Source organism: Myotis myotis, unplaced genomic scaffold (genome assembly GCF_014108235.1).
Source record: "Myotis myotis isolate mMyoMyo1 unplaced genomic scaffold, mMyoMyo1.p scaffold_m19_p_14, whole genome shotgun sequence".
In the NCBI taxonomy this organism is placed as follows: domain Eukaryota; kingdom Metazoa; phylum Chordata; class Mammalia; order Chiroptera; family Vespertilionidae; genus Myotis; species Myotis myotis.
The window spans coordinates 45,199,356-45,214,263 of NW_023416318.1; the positions used below are offsets into that span (position 1 = coordinate 45,199,356).

The following is a 14,908-nucleotide window of genomic DNA, read 5'->3' on the forward strand; positions in this document are numbered from 1 at the left end:
TCAGCCTCCCACCGCTCTCCACCCGCACAGGGGGAGGGGAGGGGGGAAGGGAGGGAATGTCTCAGCTCCTTCCGAGAGCCGAGAGCCGGTTGCTGTGGTCGTGTGGGAGGGGGCAGGTGGACCAGAGCAACAGTGCCCTGGGGGTCCTTTCTTCACTGGAGGCAAGTTTAGATATTCGGGGGCGTTCTAAGAAACCCAAGGCTTGGGGCTCCCGGGAGAAAGGTCTAGAAATAGATGAGCTTACTGGGAGGCTGGGAGGGAGTTCTCCGGCATGGATGGGACCCGAGGGACCCATATCACTCTCCAGTAGCGTTTTGCCTCCACATCCCTGCAGCTGAGAGTGCAGCCGGGGAGGGGAGGAGGCCTCGGGACAGGAGGTAGCGTGGCTCTGTGGCTCTGTGGCCAACCTGGAAACTGACCAGCCTTCCTTCCATCCAGCCTTCTTCCCCGGGCCTCTCTGCACCAGGTCACAACCCCCGCCCTCACCCCCCACCCCCACCCCTGTCCCAGCCTTTGCCCGCAGAGGTAAGGTCAGGTGAGGGAGGACCAGACAGTCAAGAACGCAGGGACCTTTGCCCTGAGTCAGTCCGCCCCTCAGCTCACCTGTGATGAAACCGGCGCGCAGACAGGTGATTTGACGTGCAGGCTCCCGCTAGCGAGGGGCAGGGCCACGGCCCAGGGCTCCTCGTGCATTCATTTTCTACACCGTGTTAGCCGCCGTGGGGCGCAGAAGTGGGTTGTTTTTAAATACCCACATTTCGGTGCAAGGGATGCTGTCCTGCCTCGATGGTCCCAGGCATGAACAAACCCGAGTCTGTCGCGCTGCCTGGGCTGGTCGCTGTGGCGGTGTTTGCTTGCTCTCTGACATCTGCACAGTCTGGTTTGGTTTTGTTAGGTGGACACCGATGGGAGTGGTCAGCCAGCACCCGCGGTGGCGGGCAGGAGACCCCGCTCAGAGCTCGGTGCCCACCTAGTGTGACAGTGCAGGCGGTTGTGCCAGGGTTACCTCGGCAGCAGGTGACCAGGTCTGCAGTCCAGCGGTCCGTTGGAATGGCCTGGGCACCACACACCCAGGGAGCCTGCAGGTGCCGGGGACAGAGGAACAGGCTCTCGCGGCCCAAAGCAGCTCTTTGTGCCAATGCACTGAGCTCGCAGCACAAACACCAGGTCCCATCGCCCCCTCCTCCTCTTCCTCTTCCTGTAGCTTCGGTTCCTCGTGGGACCTGGATACGGATACTGGCCGCCCCTCACCTGCTGGCAGGGGTGACCGAGGATGCGTGTGAACCCCAGAGACCTGTAAGCCTGTGGCACAGGTGCAGGGTAGCAACAGTAACATTGTGACTCCGGGATCGGCCCAGGACCTCTGCAGGTCAGGTTATACACCTGCCGCTTCCTGCCCTCTGCTCCCAGCTCATCAGCACCTACCTGCACATAATAAGCATGTGCTCAGCGTGTGGTGGTTGAACAAACGTGTGAATGAATGAGTGGGTAGCAGAGGGACTGCTCAGGCCTCACAGGTGGATGGATTGGCCAGCTTAGCAGGAGGGGGGAACAGCATACCCCCCAACCAGACTTCTAGGCCTGGAGCCACACCCTTGGGGGGGCCTCAGCCACGGCAACTGGGCAGCGTCTGCTGCAGGGCCCTGAGCATCCCTTGGTGTCACAGGCTCTGCTGGGCCCTCCCTGGACACTGGCAACTTGGGGTTTGGTCTCCGTCACCGCTCCCCACCACCACCCCCTCTCCTGAGGACGCACCTTCACCACTGTCCTCTTCTCTCCTCCTCGCGGCGCAGATCCTGGCCAACGTCTTCCTCTACCTGTGCGCCATCGCCGTGGGCACCATGTCCTACTACATGGCGGACCGCAAGCACCGCAAGGCCTTCCTGGAGGCCCGCCAGTCGCTGGAGGTGAAGATGAACCTGGAGGAGCAGAGCCAGCAGCAGGTAAGGCTCTTGGGGGGCCTGAGGGCAGTGGGCTGGGAGCTGGTCTGACCCGAGATGGGAGGGGGGGTTGGGGGGAGTCTGTGGGCCTTGGAGGTCCCCCACCAGGTCAGGTGCTCGCCGCCTGACGCCACCTCAGGGGTCCCCCGCCTGGAAGGGCTCCTCCCGACTTCAGGGAGCTTCTCTTACTGGAAACTCACTCCTGAATCCTCTGTGCTTGGCCTAAACCTCCCTCTTTCCCTTTTCCAGCTTATTTTTGTGTGTGTGTCCTTATATTTAAAAACTTTTTAAAGAAATACATCACCCCAGCAGCCGCCAGTGGCTCCCTGTGTTCCTTTCCCAGGGGAACAAGTGCTGTACGTTGAATGCTTGTGCTCCCTGGGCTTGTTAGTCCTCTGCCACTCTCTCAAGGTCGAGGGCAGGTTCGCACGGCCCACCTACTGTGCGCACAGAATTGCTCTCCCTGCAGCGGGACCCATGCCCTGGCCTCAGGCCCTCTGGGTGAAGTCCACCCGCCCAGGGTGCTGTTTCCTTCATGCTCAGGGCAGTCTCCCCACTGTCTCCTCCCTCTCAGTCATTTTTAACAAAGTAAAACCAGCCCGACCCCCCGGGACCCCACCGTTTACATTTTTCTCTGTGGGAAGGGCCTGCTGTCCCGCTGTTTACCGGCCTCCCTGCAGCCCGAGTCACCACAGCACCTCCCATCCTCGTGTGAGTCAGTCTTTCGCATCGTGTTTGGTCTGGACTCTTCTCAAATGCTTTTGAAGGTCCCCAGAAATTACGTCCGCCAGCTTCCTGTCATCCGGAGGTTATTTCTCCCTCACGCACAAACTCAAGTGGAAAATATATGATTCTCTGCTCTGGGAACCGTGCCTCTGCGTCCATGGGGTGCTGTGTGCTCTGGGTTCTCAAAATGCAGTTTTCGTGGACTCTGCCCCTCAGGTGGCCAGGGCTGTGGTTTCGGGGTTCCTCAGGAACCTGGGTAGTGGGGGCCCATCGGTGGGCCTCACATTCTCTGGACAGTGCCATTGGAGGCCCACACGGATTCATTTAGCTGATGGCCCTGGCTTCCTCTGTCCTGGAGGTGTGTTTTCTCCATCTGTTTAGCAATGAGATCTAGAAGCTTCAGAGCTGGGCCTCGGGCTCGTTTCTGCAGAAGGCAGGTTTTTGCCCTTGACCGGAATCGAACCTGGGACCCTTGAGTCCGCAGGCCGACGCTCTGTCGGATACAGTCTATCGGCTCAGAGTCTATCCACTGAGCCAAACCGGTTAGGGCCAGGTTTTAGAAGGGGACGCTCCCAGCCTCCACTGGGCCACAGGGCCAGGCTTAGCTCACCGTGTGTGTCCCCTTCTCCTCGGCCTCGGTCCTGTGGTTCCCAAGGAGCTGCTGCGGCTTAAACATATTTAAAGAACCCTCTTCATAGTGCAGCTCGAAAGGCCTTAGTTTCTGGTTTGTATGCTGTCTTGTCTCGTTGGCATCTGGCCTCTCCTACTGTGGACGCATTCCTCAGGTTCTTGACATAAAAAAACACAAAGCCTGTCACCACTTTGCTGAGCCAGGAGTTGTTTCCTACGATCTCTGGGTGGTTTTCAACATACCGATCTGCGTCAGTCTGTCTCAGTGTAAAGCCCGGGACATCTTCCATCCCATTGAACAGTGGTGGGCGGGGGCCTCCTGGTGTGGAAGGGAAGGCCCCTGGGTCTTAGACGAGTTCTCCACCCCTTAGAGCAGCGGTTCTCAACCTGTGGGTCGCGGCCCTTTGGGGGTCGAACGACCCTTTGACAGGGGTCACCTAAGACCATTGGAAAACACATATATAATTACATATTGTTTTTGTGATTAATCACTATGCTTTAATTATGTTCAATTTGTAACAATGAAAATACATCCTGCATATCAGATATTTACATGACGATTCCTAACAGTAGCAAAATGACAGTTATTAAGTAGCAACGAAAATAATTTTATGGTTGGGGGTCGCCGCAACATGAGGAACGGTATTAAAGGGGCACGGCATTAGGAAGGTTGAGGACCACTGCCTTAGAGCCTCACTTTTCTCATCGGCAAAGTTGGGGGTATTGATACTCCAAAGTGGAAGTATGAGTACTCATCGTGCAGGGCTCCCTGAGTCCAACGGGAAACAGGCAGAAGCGCTTTATAACCAGTGAGCTTGGAGTTGGTGATGGTCAGGCTGCAGTGCCTGGGCCATGAGTCCCGCTTCCTAATGCTTCGTGCTTGCTCCGGGCAGGGTCAGAGCATGGAACCTGGGGCCTGGCACAGGGGGCCACCCTGTGTGCTGGGGACCCCCGAACGCCATAGAGCAGCCAGGGGGCACTGGCCCCAGGAATGAGAGGGCTCCGGGAGGCAGACGGGAGATGCAGGGGAGGGGCACAAACCTACACGCCAGGCCTTGCTGGGACACAGCAGGTGTGTGTAAATGTAAGTGTCCATCAAGTGGAATGAATTTATCCAGCCCAGGTCCAGCTTGTGTGTGACCTTGGGCTAGTTCTTTCACCTCTTTGGGCCTCAGTTTCCCTATGTGTAAGGTATAGATGGTAATAAAACATTGGGATAAAATGGATAATGTGTTAAGTCCCTTTGGAAATGAGAAAAGGCACGCTTACCATTGGGAGGATTGGAATTCTCCCACCCTGGCAGCTTTAATTTGCTCATATTTTCCTTAGGAGCTCTGTGACTGTGTACACAAGAGAGGTTTACTTGCCATTTTAGTTTTCTTTCAGTGACTTTGACAAGCGTGGGTATCATGGTAATGCGAGGCTTAGGAAATAATTTGAGATGTCTTCCCTCTTTCTAATCCCTGGAAGAGTTTGAGGAAGAAGTGGGCCATTGTTAAGTGGTTAGCAGCATTCACTAGTGACACCCGGTGGGTCTATGGTTTTCTTTATGAGAAGATTCAATTTCCTTCACAGATAAAGGTTTTTATATTTCTCTTTGTTTAAGCTTTGGAAAGTTTGTGTTTGTTTGTTTGTTTTTTCCAGGGGCTTGTTCATTTCGTCAGATGGAGATCTCTAGGTTGCCAGATTTTTACTTTCAGTCCTTTGAAGGTGTCATTCCGTTAGCCTCTGGCTTCCATCGTTTTTGTGGAAATGCCAGCTGTCAGACATACAGTTGCTCCTTTTAAAGTAATTGCATATTTTTCCCCTCTGGTTGCTTTCACAGTTTTGCCTTTGGTTTTTAGCAGTTTTACAATAATGGACCCAGGAGTTTGTTTTGTAATTACTCTGCTAGGTATTCGAGGAGCTTCTTGAATTGATGGCTTGATGACTTCGATCAGTTTTGAAAATTTTCAGCAAGTAGCTTTTTTTTTTTTAAAAAAAATAAGTATTACTGAAAGTATTACATATGTCCCCCTTTTTCCCCCATTGACCCCCTCCAGCCCCCACCCCCCGCCCCAGGCCTTCAGCACCCCATTGTCTGTGCTCATGGATTATGCATATATGCATACAAAGCAAGTAGCTTTTTGTTGCTTCTGTCTGATTCTTTCTTTCCCTTCTAGGACTCTAGATGTTCTTATTAGACATTTTTACCACATTCCATAATTTTTCCCCCCTGAATCTTATCTTTCTTTTTCTTTCTTTCTGTGCATCAGATAGAATGTTTTTACTGACTTGACTTCCAATGGATGAATCTTTAATTTCGATTATTGTCTTTGTTGTTGTTGTTATTCTAGAATGTCCACTTCATTTTAACACATACATTCCAGTTCTTTGGTTAAGTTCTCCATTTGGTCACCTACTTCTTGGAAAATAGTAAATATTTATTTATTTCTCTCCTTCCCGCTGTGTGACAGTCTGATCTTTAGTCTTCTGAAAATTGGGGTGAAAAATAATAATACCATTGTCATGCGTTGTTTGAGAATCACATAAAGTAAGAACTCTGAGTCCAGAAGCCAGGAAGCCCTTTAGTGCGATTAGCTGTGGCCACACTGGCCCCTGGGGTCACCAGCTGAAGGGAGGGGCTGAGAGGGAGTGGGAGCTGGTTGGGGCTGGTGTGCCTTTCTCCATGGCGCCGTCGGGATGCAGGTTGCTTCCTCCCCAGTTCTGGGGGGGTTTTATGTCCCAGGAACGTCAGCCGGCGTGTCCTCGGAGCTGAGTGTAGGCTGGTGGCAGAGGCCACACGGTCCCATTGCACGTTTCTCCTGGTGGGAGTAAGAGTGAGACAACAGATACGAGAACACGTTGGAAAGGGCTGCAGCACGTCCTAGGAGGACAGGGGACACAGCTGGTTTGGACGTGGCTCCTGTGGAAGGAACTGTTGAGGCGCGTCCCACACCAGCCACCGAGCACTCACAGTGTTCATTGCCTTGTTAAAAAGATTCCCAATTTTAAAAATTCCCAGTACACTCTTTGCAGAAGAAGCCTCCTTTCAGAGGTTAGTTCTCAGGGTCCAAGTCTCACCGATGATGGGGTTGGCGTGTATTTATCTTGTTTCCTAAACTGCTCTGGGAGGAGGCCCAGTGTGTGCGGAGGGGAAGGCCTACCATGGCGGCTGTGTGGCCACCAGCAGGACATTCTCCTCCGGGCCTTGTCCCCCTCAGTCGGACAGTGAAGCTGGGGGTTAGCTGGTGTCAGGGCTCCCCTCCTGCTTCCTCTGATTCCATTCTCTTTGTTGTTGTCGCCTGGGAGGTTGTACTGTCCTCTGTGAAGGTGACCAACCTGCTGCTAATAGCCGGCAACTCCCGGGTGGCTGGGCCGCCCAGCACTGTCCCCCTGGGAAGAGGGAAGCAGCCCTGAGCCTCAGTCACAGGCTTCACCCTCTGCTTGGTCCCAGGCGGGCATGTCCATCTTGTTGACGGGCAAATGGGTGAGGGAGCATGTGGGTGATGGAAAGAAGTGGGATGGGGCCTGGGCTGCTGAAACCTCCCCGGCTCCAGTCTCCTCCTCTGCAAGGAGGGACTTAAAGCTCTGCGAGCGTGGCCCTGGCCTGCAGGGCCTCTCTTTGCATCAGCTGAGCAGGTGTCTAACTCTGGGCAGTCTGATGGCATTTACCTGTGACCCCGGGTGGACCTCAGGCCTCTCTCTCCAGCTCCCCTCGGCTCCTCGGGGTGGCAGGGTGGAGCAGGAGGCCCAGAGGAAGGAACTGGAGTTGTTTTCCTTTATTCCATGGGCTCATACTCCAGGGTTGAGTTGGGGACCTTGATGGTTGCTAAGTGCCTCGGCTGCCACCTGGCAACAGCAGGCATCCAGGAAATGCCCCCAGGGCACACCTGTCAGCAGGTACACACTGCAGAATGGTGTGCCTTCCTGAACCACGTGCAGAGCTGCTTCCCAGCGAGAGGGATGTGGTTGAAGGAGGATGTGGGAGAGGACGGAGGGACGACAGGAGGCTCGTGAGGCCTGCACGTCCTTTAGATTCTGTTGGTGAGGGAAGAGGGGGTGACTTCGGTCCCCGCCCTCCATGGGGAGGAAGCTGGGGCTGGGCACGTGGGGAGAGTCCAGGGCTGACCGTGCAGGGTTCTAGGTCAGCAAGTCGTCGCCACCCCCCACCTCAGTGAGGACCAGTGGGCCAGGCCACCTTCATCCGGCGCCTGGAGGACCTGGTGGAGGTGACACTGGGTTGTCCGTGCAGCTCCTGGGGGATCCGTGACAGAGCAGCCTCCTCACTCTGCCTTGAACCCAACGCCCGGGGTCACCTCTGACCGGGGGTGGCATTTCTTCTTTGTGCCGAGTCTCAGGGAAGAACCAGCCGTTCGTTCACCGTGAGAGTCAGACGTCTCTCCTGGGAGCCCGAGCTTGGGACTCTGGACAGCTGGCACCGCTGGGCTCAGCTTCAGCTTCTCATCTTCCTGAAGGTCCCTCCTCTCCGACCTCTGCCCCAGCCTGCCCCACTGTTCCCTTTGAGACCTTTGGCTGCGAGGTGAAGGCGTAGAGCAATCTCGACCTTGAACCCTGTTCTCATGGGAGGTTGGTAGGGGAGAGGGGAGTCATGGGGAGAGAGAAGGGAGCCAGCTCCCTTCTGGCCTGGGGTTGGGCTTCTAGTGTCAGTCCTCAAAGTGCCCGTTGTCCTGGCGACAGTGAGGCTGGGGCTGTCCTGGGAGCCAGTGAGGCGGGAAGAGGAGCTGGGGCGGGAGGAGCTCCTGCCTCTGCATAGCAGCTCTGCCTCTTGCTCTGACTCGGTGCGTGGTGGCCGGTGGCCGCCGCACTGTCCTGCTGTGAGCACCCGGTGGAGAGGGCCAAGCGGCCGCCCACTAGGCAGGAACCACAGAGGACCGGCCCCCACCCCCACCGCCAGCCTTGGCAGCTGGTTGTGTCTTCAGTGCCAGTCACACACAGATAATATTTCCGTTTTCGGTGTAGCCTGGATGCCTCTTGGCTTGAGAAAAGCCTGAGTGAGTGTCTCCTGGTTGGAGTAGGAATCAGTGCTGCTGTGCTCCCAGCGCCCACCCCGTGGGTGTCACTGCACGTTCTTATCCTGACCTTCCAGGCTCTAGCACAGCGGTTCTCAACCTTCCTAATGCCGCGACCCTTTAATACAGCTCCTCATGTTGCGGTGACCCCCAACCATAAAATTGTTTTCGTGGCTACTGCATAACTGTCATTTTGCTACTGTTATGAATCATGTAAATATCTGATATGCAGGATGTGTTTTCATTGTTACAAATTGAACATAATGAAAGCACAGTGATTAATCACAAAAACAATATGTAATTATATATGTGTTTTCCAATGGTCTTAGGCGACCCCCGTGAAAGGGTCGTTCGACCCCCAAGTTGAGAACCGCTGCTCTAGCAGGACAAGCCACATTGCAGAGAACAGGCGGGGGGTGGGCCCGCAGAGGGACGCTTGCTGTGCCGGGTGGATGTGGGCACCAGGGGTGGAGGAAGGAGCGAGGGGCAGTGGCCGAGCCACGGAGACTCTGAGAGGCGTTTGGAGTTGGATTTAAGGAGAACGTGATGGATGCGGGTTCTCGGGCGGCTTCAGGAAGATAGGGAACCTGGGATGTGTGGTGGGAGAGCAGAGGGGATGGCCGAGGTGGGGCTGGTGGGGAGTGAGGCTGGGGGTGGAGGTGGCAGGTGATGGACAGTGAGGCTGTGGTGACAAAGCCCTCAGTGAGGACTCTGTCTGTTCCTCGTGTGGGAAGGACTGGAGTCGGGACCCACCGGAAGCTGGCTCGGGGCGGGGCTGGGCTGGTGGTGGCCGCGTGGGGGGTGGGTAGAGAGTAAAGGAAGGTGGGAGCGGCATGTGGAAGGAGCGCCATTGGACGGAGGCAAAGGCAGGGAAGCTCAACCACCCTAAAGCCTTCGGGGTGGAGAGGGGGTCTGTCCCTTGCCTGGGCCTTTGTTCCCAGGGTGGACTGAGCTGCCGTCCGGGGGTCCAGGACGGAAGCAGGTGTGTGCTTCCCCTGCAGACGCCATAGCATCTCTTCCCTCCCGCTGATCGCAGGTGCGCCCTCAGCACCGTGGCCTCCAGGCAGCCGCTCTCTGCCCCTCCGTGTTGGCAGGCGAGCTGTACTTAATTGCTAAGTGTCCGCACTGTCCGATACGGCAGCCACTAGCCATAGGCGGCTGTTTAAATTAATTAAAATTAAAGAATTAAAGATCAGAGCCTCCGCTGCACCAGCCGCATCCGTGTGCTCAGTAGCTGGGTGTGGCGGGTGCCACCGTGGGACACACAGGCTCTGGCCCGTTTCCGTGGGGGTGGAAAGTCCTGATTGTGCTGTTCCAGAGGGCGATGGCTTGTCCCTCGGGCCACGTCTCCTGCTTGACAGCTCATTAACTCACCAGCCTCCAGGGAGCACCTGCTTTGTGCCAAGCACGCTGTGAGGGCTCCAGGTACCGCACACGTGGCCTTTCGTGGGTCCAGAGGGCTGTCTCCTGAGACTGCGGTCACCGTGGCCCCCACAGCGGCCCCGCCCGTCTCTGGAGATGGCAGAGGAGTCCAGGCGAGTGACCGAGGCTCACGTACTCCGTGTCCCCTCTCCCGCAGGGGACAGCTCTGGGCTGACCCTGCGCCTGTGTGGCTCCGGGTGGGGACTGGCTGGTGGCCCCACCCCTGCGATGGAGTGTGGCTCTGCTTCCCCTTGGAGCCCACCCCCCGGGAGACTCTGGAGCCTGTTCCCGCTGGGGAAGGTCTTGTGGAAAGACGGCTGGTGGGAGTGACGCAGCCTCTCCCTCTCTGAACTCCGACGGCCGCGGCTGAAGACAGCAGAGCGCTCCTGCCCCCGGAGGCCAGTCACTCTGCGGTGACCTCCCGCCCGCCCGTCGGAGCTCCTGGGAGTACTGTTTACCTCTGACCTTCCCAGCTCGAGGACCTGCACAGATGACCAGTGACTGCGCTTGAGTGACCGAGGTGGTGTGGTCCCCTCGTCTACGGGGCGCCACCTGCCCTGTGGACAGACGGTAGTACTGGGGTTTCCAGATGGCACACGAGGTGGCGCTGGGGCTCTGGCCTCCCAGGGCTAGCGGGCCAGGTCCTCCTCCTCTTCACATCCTTCCTCCTCCTCTTCACATCTTTCTCCTGCCGCCTCTGCTCAGGTGGGCAGGGCAGGAGGGGCACCTGGTGGGGTCCAGTGACTGTATGGCTTCCAAGTGGCTTGGAAGCTCCAAGGACCCGGATAGATCAGGACCAGAATAGACATGTCTGTGGACAGCTGTGTGCTCACAGCCTGTGATGGGTTGTCATGACATGTATGTGTGTGTGTGTGTGTACACACAGCGCATATGTAGGACACACCTGTACATACATAAGGACACACCCCCCTCAGACAAGCAGGTACCGCACAGACACCACGCCGTATGCACACACAGCCACCTGGGCACTGCTGGTGCCTCTCCTTCCCGCTGCCCTTTTACAAGGATGTTGTAGACACGCAGCGTCTACTCAGCAAAGCTCATTTCTCTCAATCCCTGCCGGCCCCCTGGCTGTGATGAACTCCCCAGAGCTCACCAGAGGGTCAGCTGGCGCAGCTTGAGGCTCCTGGGATCAGTGCCGGCCGCCTTCCTCCGTCCCGTGCCAGTCCCGCACCAGGGACAAGGTGAGCCCTGGCACGAGTCATGGCTGAAGGGGCTTGATCGCTTTCCTCCCGCAGCCGGCGAGGCCATGCTGCCCGGCTGCCCCCCAGGTCACAGACCACCTGGCAGCTCAGCAGATCCCTGTTCCCCGAAGAGGAGATCCCAGCCCCGGGGGTCAGGAGGCCGCGCCTCCGGCCCTGGGCCACCGCGACCACTTCTTCCCGGGGTGAGGACACCATGCTCCTGCCCCAGCCAGTCCCTGCCCAGCTGTCTGCTCCCCACCGGCGGCCGGGCGCTTCTCCCAGGACGGGGCAGTGTTTTCTGTGCCCGGGAGCCTCCAGGAGGCACTTGTTTTTCCTTTTTGAGACTCGTTTGGTGCTTTTCCCAGAGAGGGTCGGGCCTTGACTTAGCTCCTGTGATTTTAGGGTAACCATCAAAGCCTGTGGGCCGTTTGGCGGGACCCGGGCCAGCCTTCGCCCTGTGGGGACTCCCTCCTGCGGCCTCTGGCGGGTCGGGGTGGGAGTTCGCCGAGTCTCAGGCAGCACACTCTTCACGGGAGCTGTTTGGACTTTAGAGACGTTTCCAGCAGCCTTCTCTCGGGGGCCTCCAGAGCAAGGCTCCTCCTTCTCCAGGCAGCAGCTGCCCTCAGACTTGAAGCCTTTCTGAGGCTTCTCTGGGCTGAGTCCCAGCCACGCAGACACCGCCCCCCCCCCCAGCTCCTCCCCTCATGGCCAGTCCCTGGCGAAGGCCGAGGGCATGAGTTCCCTTGTGGGGTGGGCTCGCGGCAGGTCTCCACCGCCTCATCCCAGACCCTTGGCGTCTGTTAAAGACCAAGGGGCTGGTGCCGGTGCCACTTCAGGCTGGGAATGTATTTGAAGTCGAATCGCATCTTGAAGGGCTGCTAGACTGTTCTACTGCCAGTCTGGAGACGCTGTGCCTCCCACTCTGTTCTCTCCGGTTGATTTTCGGGACTCGGATAGCGATGCTTGCTTTTGCCCTTGCCAGGATCTCCCCTTTCTAAGAAAACTGGTTGTTGCTATGGACCAGCCGGGGTCAGGGTCACCGCTGGAGGCAACAGGAAGTTCTGTGTTTATTTCCAGTTTAAAAAGTTTCTTTAAAAAGCAGCAGCATAACACCATATATAGCATTTTGGAAAACATTTTACGTTTTCTCTTAACCCCATCCCCCAGCTGCTCTCTGCCCCCGCCCCCCTCCCCTGCCTTTACTTAGACGTACGTGGATCCCGCGTCCCCTTCGCAGAACACAGTCTGCGTCCGCCCTGCTTTTCCCTCATTTTCTTGTGGCCAAAGTTTTTACCGAGACCAGTTTAGGTGGCGTGATCTTCCCCCAAAGGGCGCGTCCCGGTTTGATCAGCCATTTGCTGGCATTTGGGCCGCTGGCAGTGTTTTCCACGCGTGTAGTGACACTGCAGCGAGCTTCCCCGGCACGTGTGTCTTTTTACTTCTTCTGGGTTATTTTTAAAAAATATATTTTGTTGTTTTTTTACAGAGAGGAAGGGAGAGGGATAGAGAGTTAGAAACATTGATGAGAGAGAAACATCGATCAGCTGCCTCCTGCACACCTCCTACTGGGGATGTGCCCGCAACCCAGGTACATGCCCTTGACCGGAATCGAACCTGGGACCTTTCAGTCCGCAGGCCGACGCTCTATCCACTGAGCCAAACCGGTTAGGGCCTTTTGGGTTATTTTTGCTGGATAAATTCCCGGAAGAGTCATCAATGGGTCAGAGGCCGGGAACATGCTTGTGACTCCCAAAACATGTAGCAAGTGCTATTTTAGGAAGAGCAGGCTCTGCCTCGGTGCTGGGGAGGGCCAGCCACATCCCTCCGCGCTGGCCCCCTCGAGGTCGGCTACCCTGGGGTCTCTCTCCCCACCACCCCTGCTTCTCCTGTGGGGCCCATCGGACAAGGGCACCTGGATCCCAGCCTCCTTCCTCCTCCAGGAACTCGTATGAGGTGCTGGGGCCTTTCCCCTGGGCCTGAGCATGGATGTCAGGGATCCTCTACGACAGCGGTTCTCAACCTGTGGGTCGCGACCCCTTTGGCGGTCGAACGACCCTTTCACAGGGGTCGCCTAAGACCATCGGAAAACACATATATAATTACATATTGTTTTTGTGATTAATCACTATGCTTTCATTATGTTCCATTTGTAACAATGAAATTGGGGCTCACCACACCATGAGGAACTGTATTAAAGGGTCGCGGCATTAGGAAGGTTGAGAACCACTGGCTTAGAGTCTCTGAATCTAAGGGCAGACGATGTCAGTGCCAATAGACACACCAAGGACGTGGGCAGAGGGAGAGGAGCAGGCCTGGGCAGGGCTGGGCTGGTGGGTGAGGTTGTTGAGGGGGGGGGGGAGGGCTGGGCTGGTGGGTGAAGTTGTTGAAGGGTGGAGTGGGGGGGGGAGTGGTAGGAGGGGCTCGTCTGTACTGGAGGGGACACGAGGAGAGCAGGGAAATGGGACCAGAAAGGCCGGTGGGTGCCCAGTCAGGCGGCCTGGGGCCTCTGGAGGAGCGTGGTGGGTAGAGAGCGCCCGCGTGCTGGGCACCGCGCGGAGGACGAGCAGAGCCGTGGAGGTGGGGGCTGGATCTGTCACAAAAGTCCTGGTTGTGACTGGCAGGGGCGCCTCTCCTTCACTGCCACGCCCCCTCTGCCCTGTGCCCTGAGCGTCCTCTCCCGTGGAGGCCCTGGCGGCTGCCTTCTGCTCCGTGCTCTGTCACGTGCTTGTCCAAACCAGTTTCATCACCACGACTCGGGTGGCCTCTGCCTGCTGACCGTGTTGAGGGGGAGAAAGGTTTCATAAGCCACACGAGTCAGCTGGCAGCCTTCAGGTACGACCACAGCTGCTTTCCTGTTGTTGAGATCGTTTATGCTTTCAGTGTGCTCATGCCCCTGAAAAAAGTTACGGAAATCATACGACCCAGGGACGGTTCCCACCCTCCCCCACCGAGCGAGGCCCAGGGCCTGGTCACACGGGGATCCCGGGCCGTGGCCTGGGCTGCACTGGGTCTCCTGCTGCTGCCTCGTCCCGCCGTGGCTGACAGCCTTGAGCCTGCGCCGTGCTGGGAGGCGGCGGTTTTCAGGGAAATTGGGACTGTGGTCGGGGCATGGGGCACCTTACAGGACTTGATTGGGATCCCCAGCTTCCTACCCCAGCCTGGGTGCTCACTGCTGCCCCCCGCTGCCCCTTCTCCCTGGGGACCCCAGCAGCTCTGTCCCTCGGCAGCCCATGAGAGCTGGCAGTGCCCTGGTCTCTGGTTTGAAAATCCTCCTGGCCTTGGCCAGCGCTGCTCAGTGGTTAGTGTTGGCCTGCGCACCGGAGGGTCTCCGGTTTGATTCCCGGTCAAGGGCACATACCTGGGTTACAGATCTGATCCCCACCGTGGTCAGGGTGCATGTGGGAGGCAACCAATCCAAGTGTCTCTGGCACTTCGATGCTTCTCTCTTTTTCCTCTCTCTCCCCCCCACTTCCGCTTTCTCTAAAAAATCAAGGGAAAATGCCCTCACTCTCAGGTGAGGGTTAAAAAAAAATCCTCCTCTTCCAGGAGAGTCCTCAGTCCCCGTGTCAGGGGGCGGTCCCTGCGCCCCACCCGCCCTGGGTTCCTTGGGCTTCTCATTCCTGAGCTGCCGCGATGCCCTCCCAGAGGTTTCTGACGGTGGGCGTTGCGGTGGAAATGCGAGAGTGATAGTCATGGCCACTGTGAGTGCTCAGGCTGGGCAGGCGGACGTGCCGCGTTACCGCCATGTGAGTCACTCTGAGAGAGAGGATTGATTTTGCCCATGAAACAGATGAGAGGTGGGGACCTGTGCTGTGGTGGCGAGCAGGTGGGGGCTCTGGTCTGCAGACCGTCCTAGGGGAATGGGAGGGACTGCCCTACAGCAGATCTGTCTTCTGTCAGGGGGGCTGAGGCCCAGCCCTCTGGCTGGTAGGGGCTGGGGTTCAACACCAGATCCTTGGGGGCCTCTTGGCTG

The 14,908-nt window shown here is 57.3% G+C and overlaps 1 protein-coding gene across 3 annotated transcripts in view; it reads left to right on the forward strand.

Annotated features, from left to right (window-relative positions):
* ADCY3 (adenylate cyclase 3) overlaps positions 1-14,908 on the forward strand; it is a 51,568-nt gene that overhangs the window by 15,591 nt on the left and 21,069 nt on the right. For all 3 annotated transcript variants that reach the window (XM_036335182.1, XM_036335184.1, XM_036335183.1), the window contains exon 3: positions 1,794-1,943. In XM_036335182.1, the coding sequence (XP_036191075.1) occupies positions 1,794-1,943 (150 nt within the window). The remainder of the gene's footprint in view (positions 1-1,793; positions 1,944-14,908) is intronic.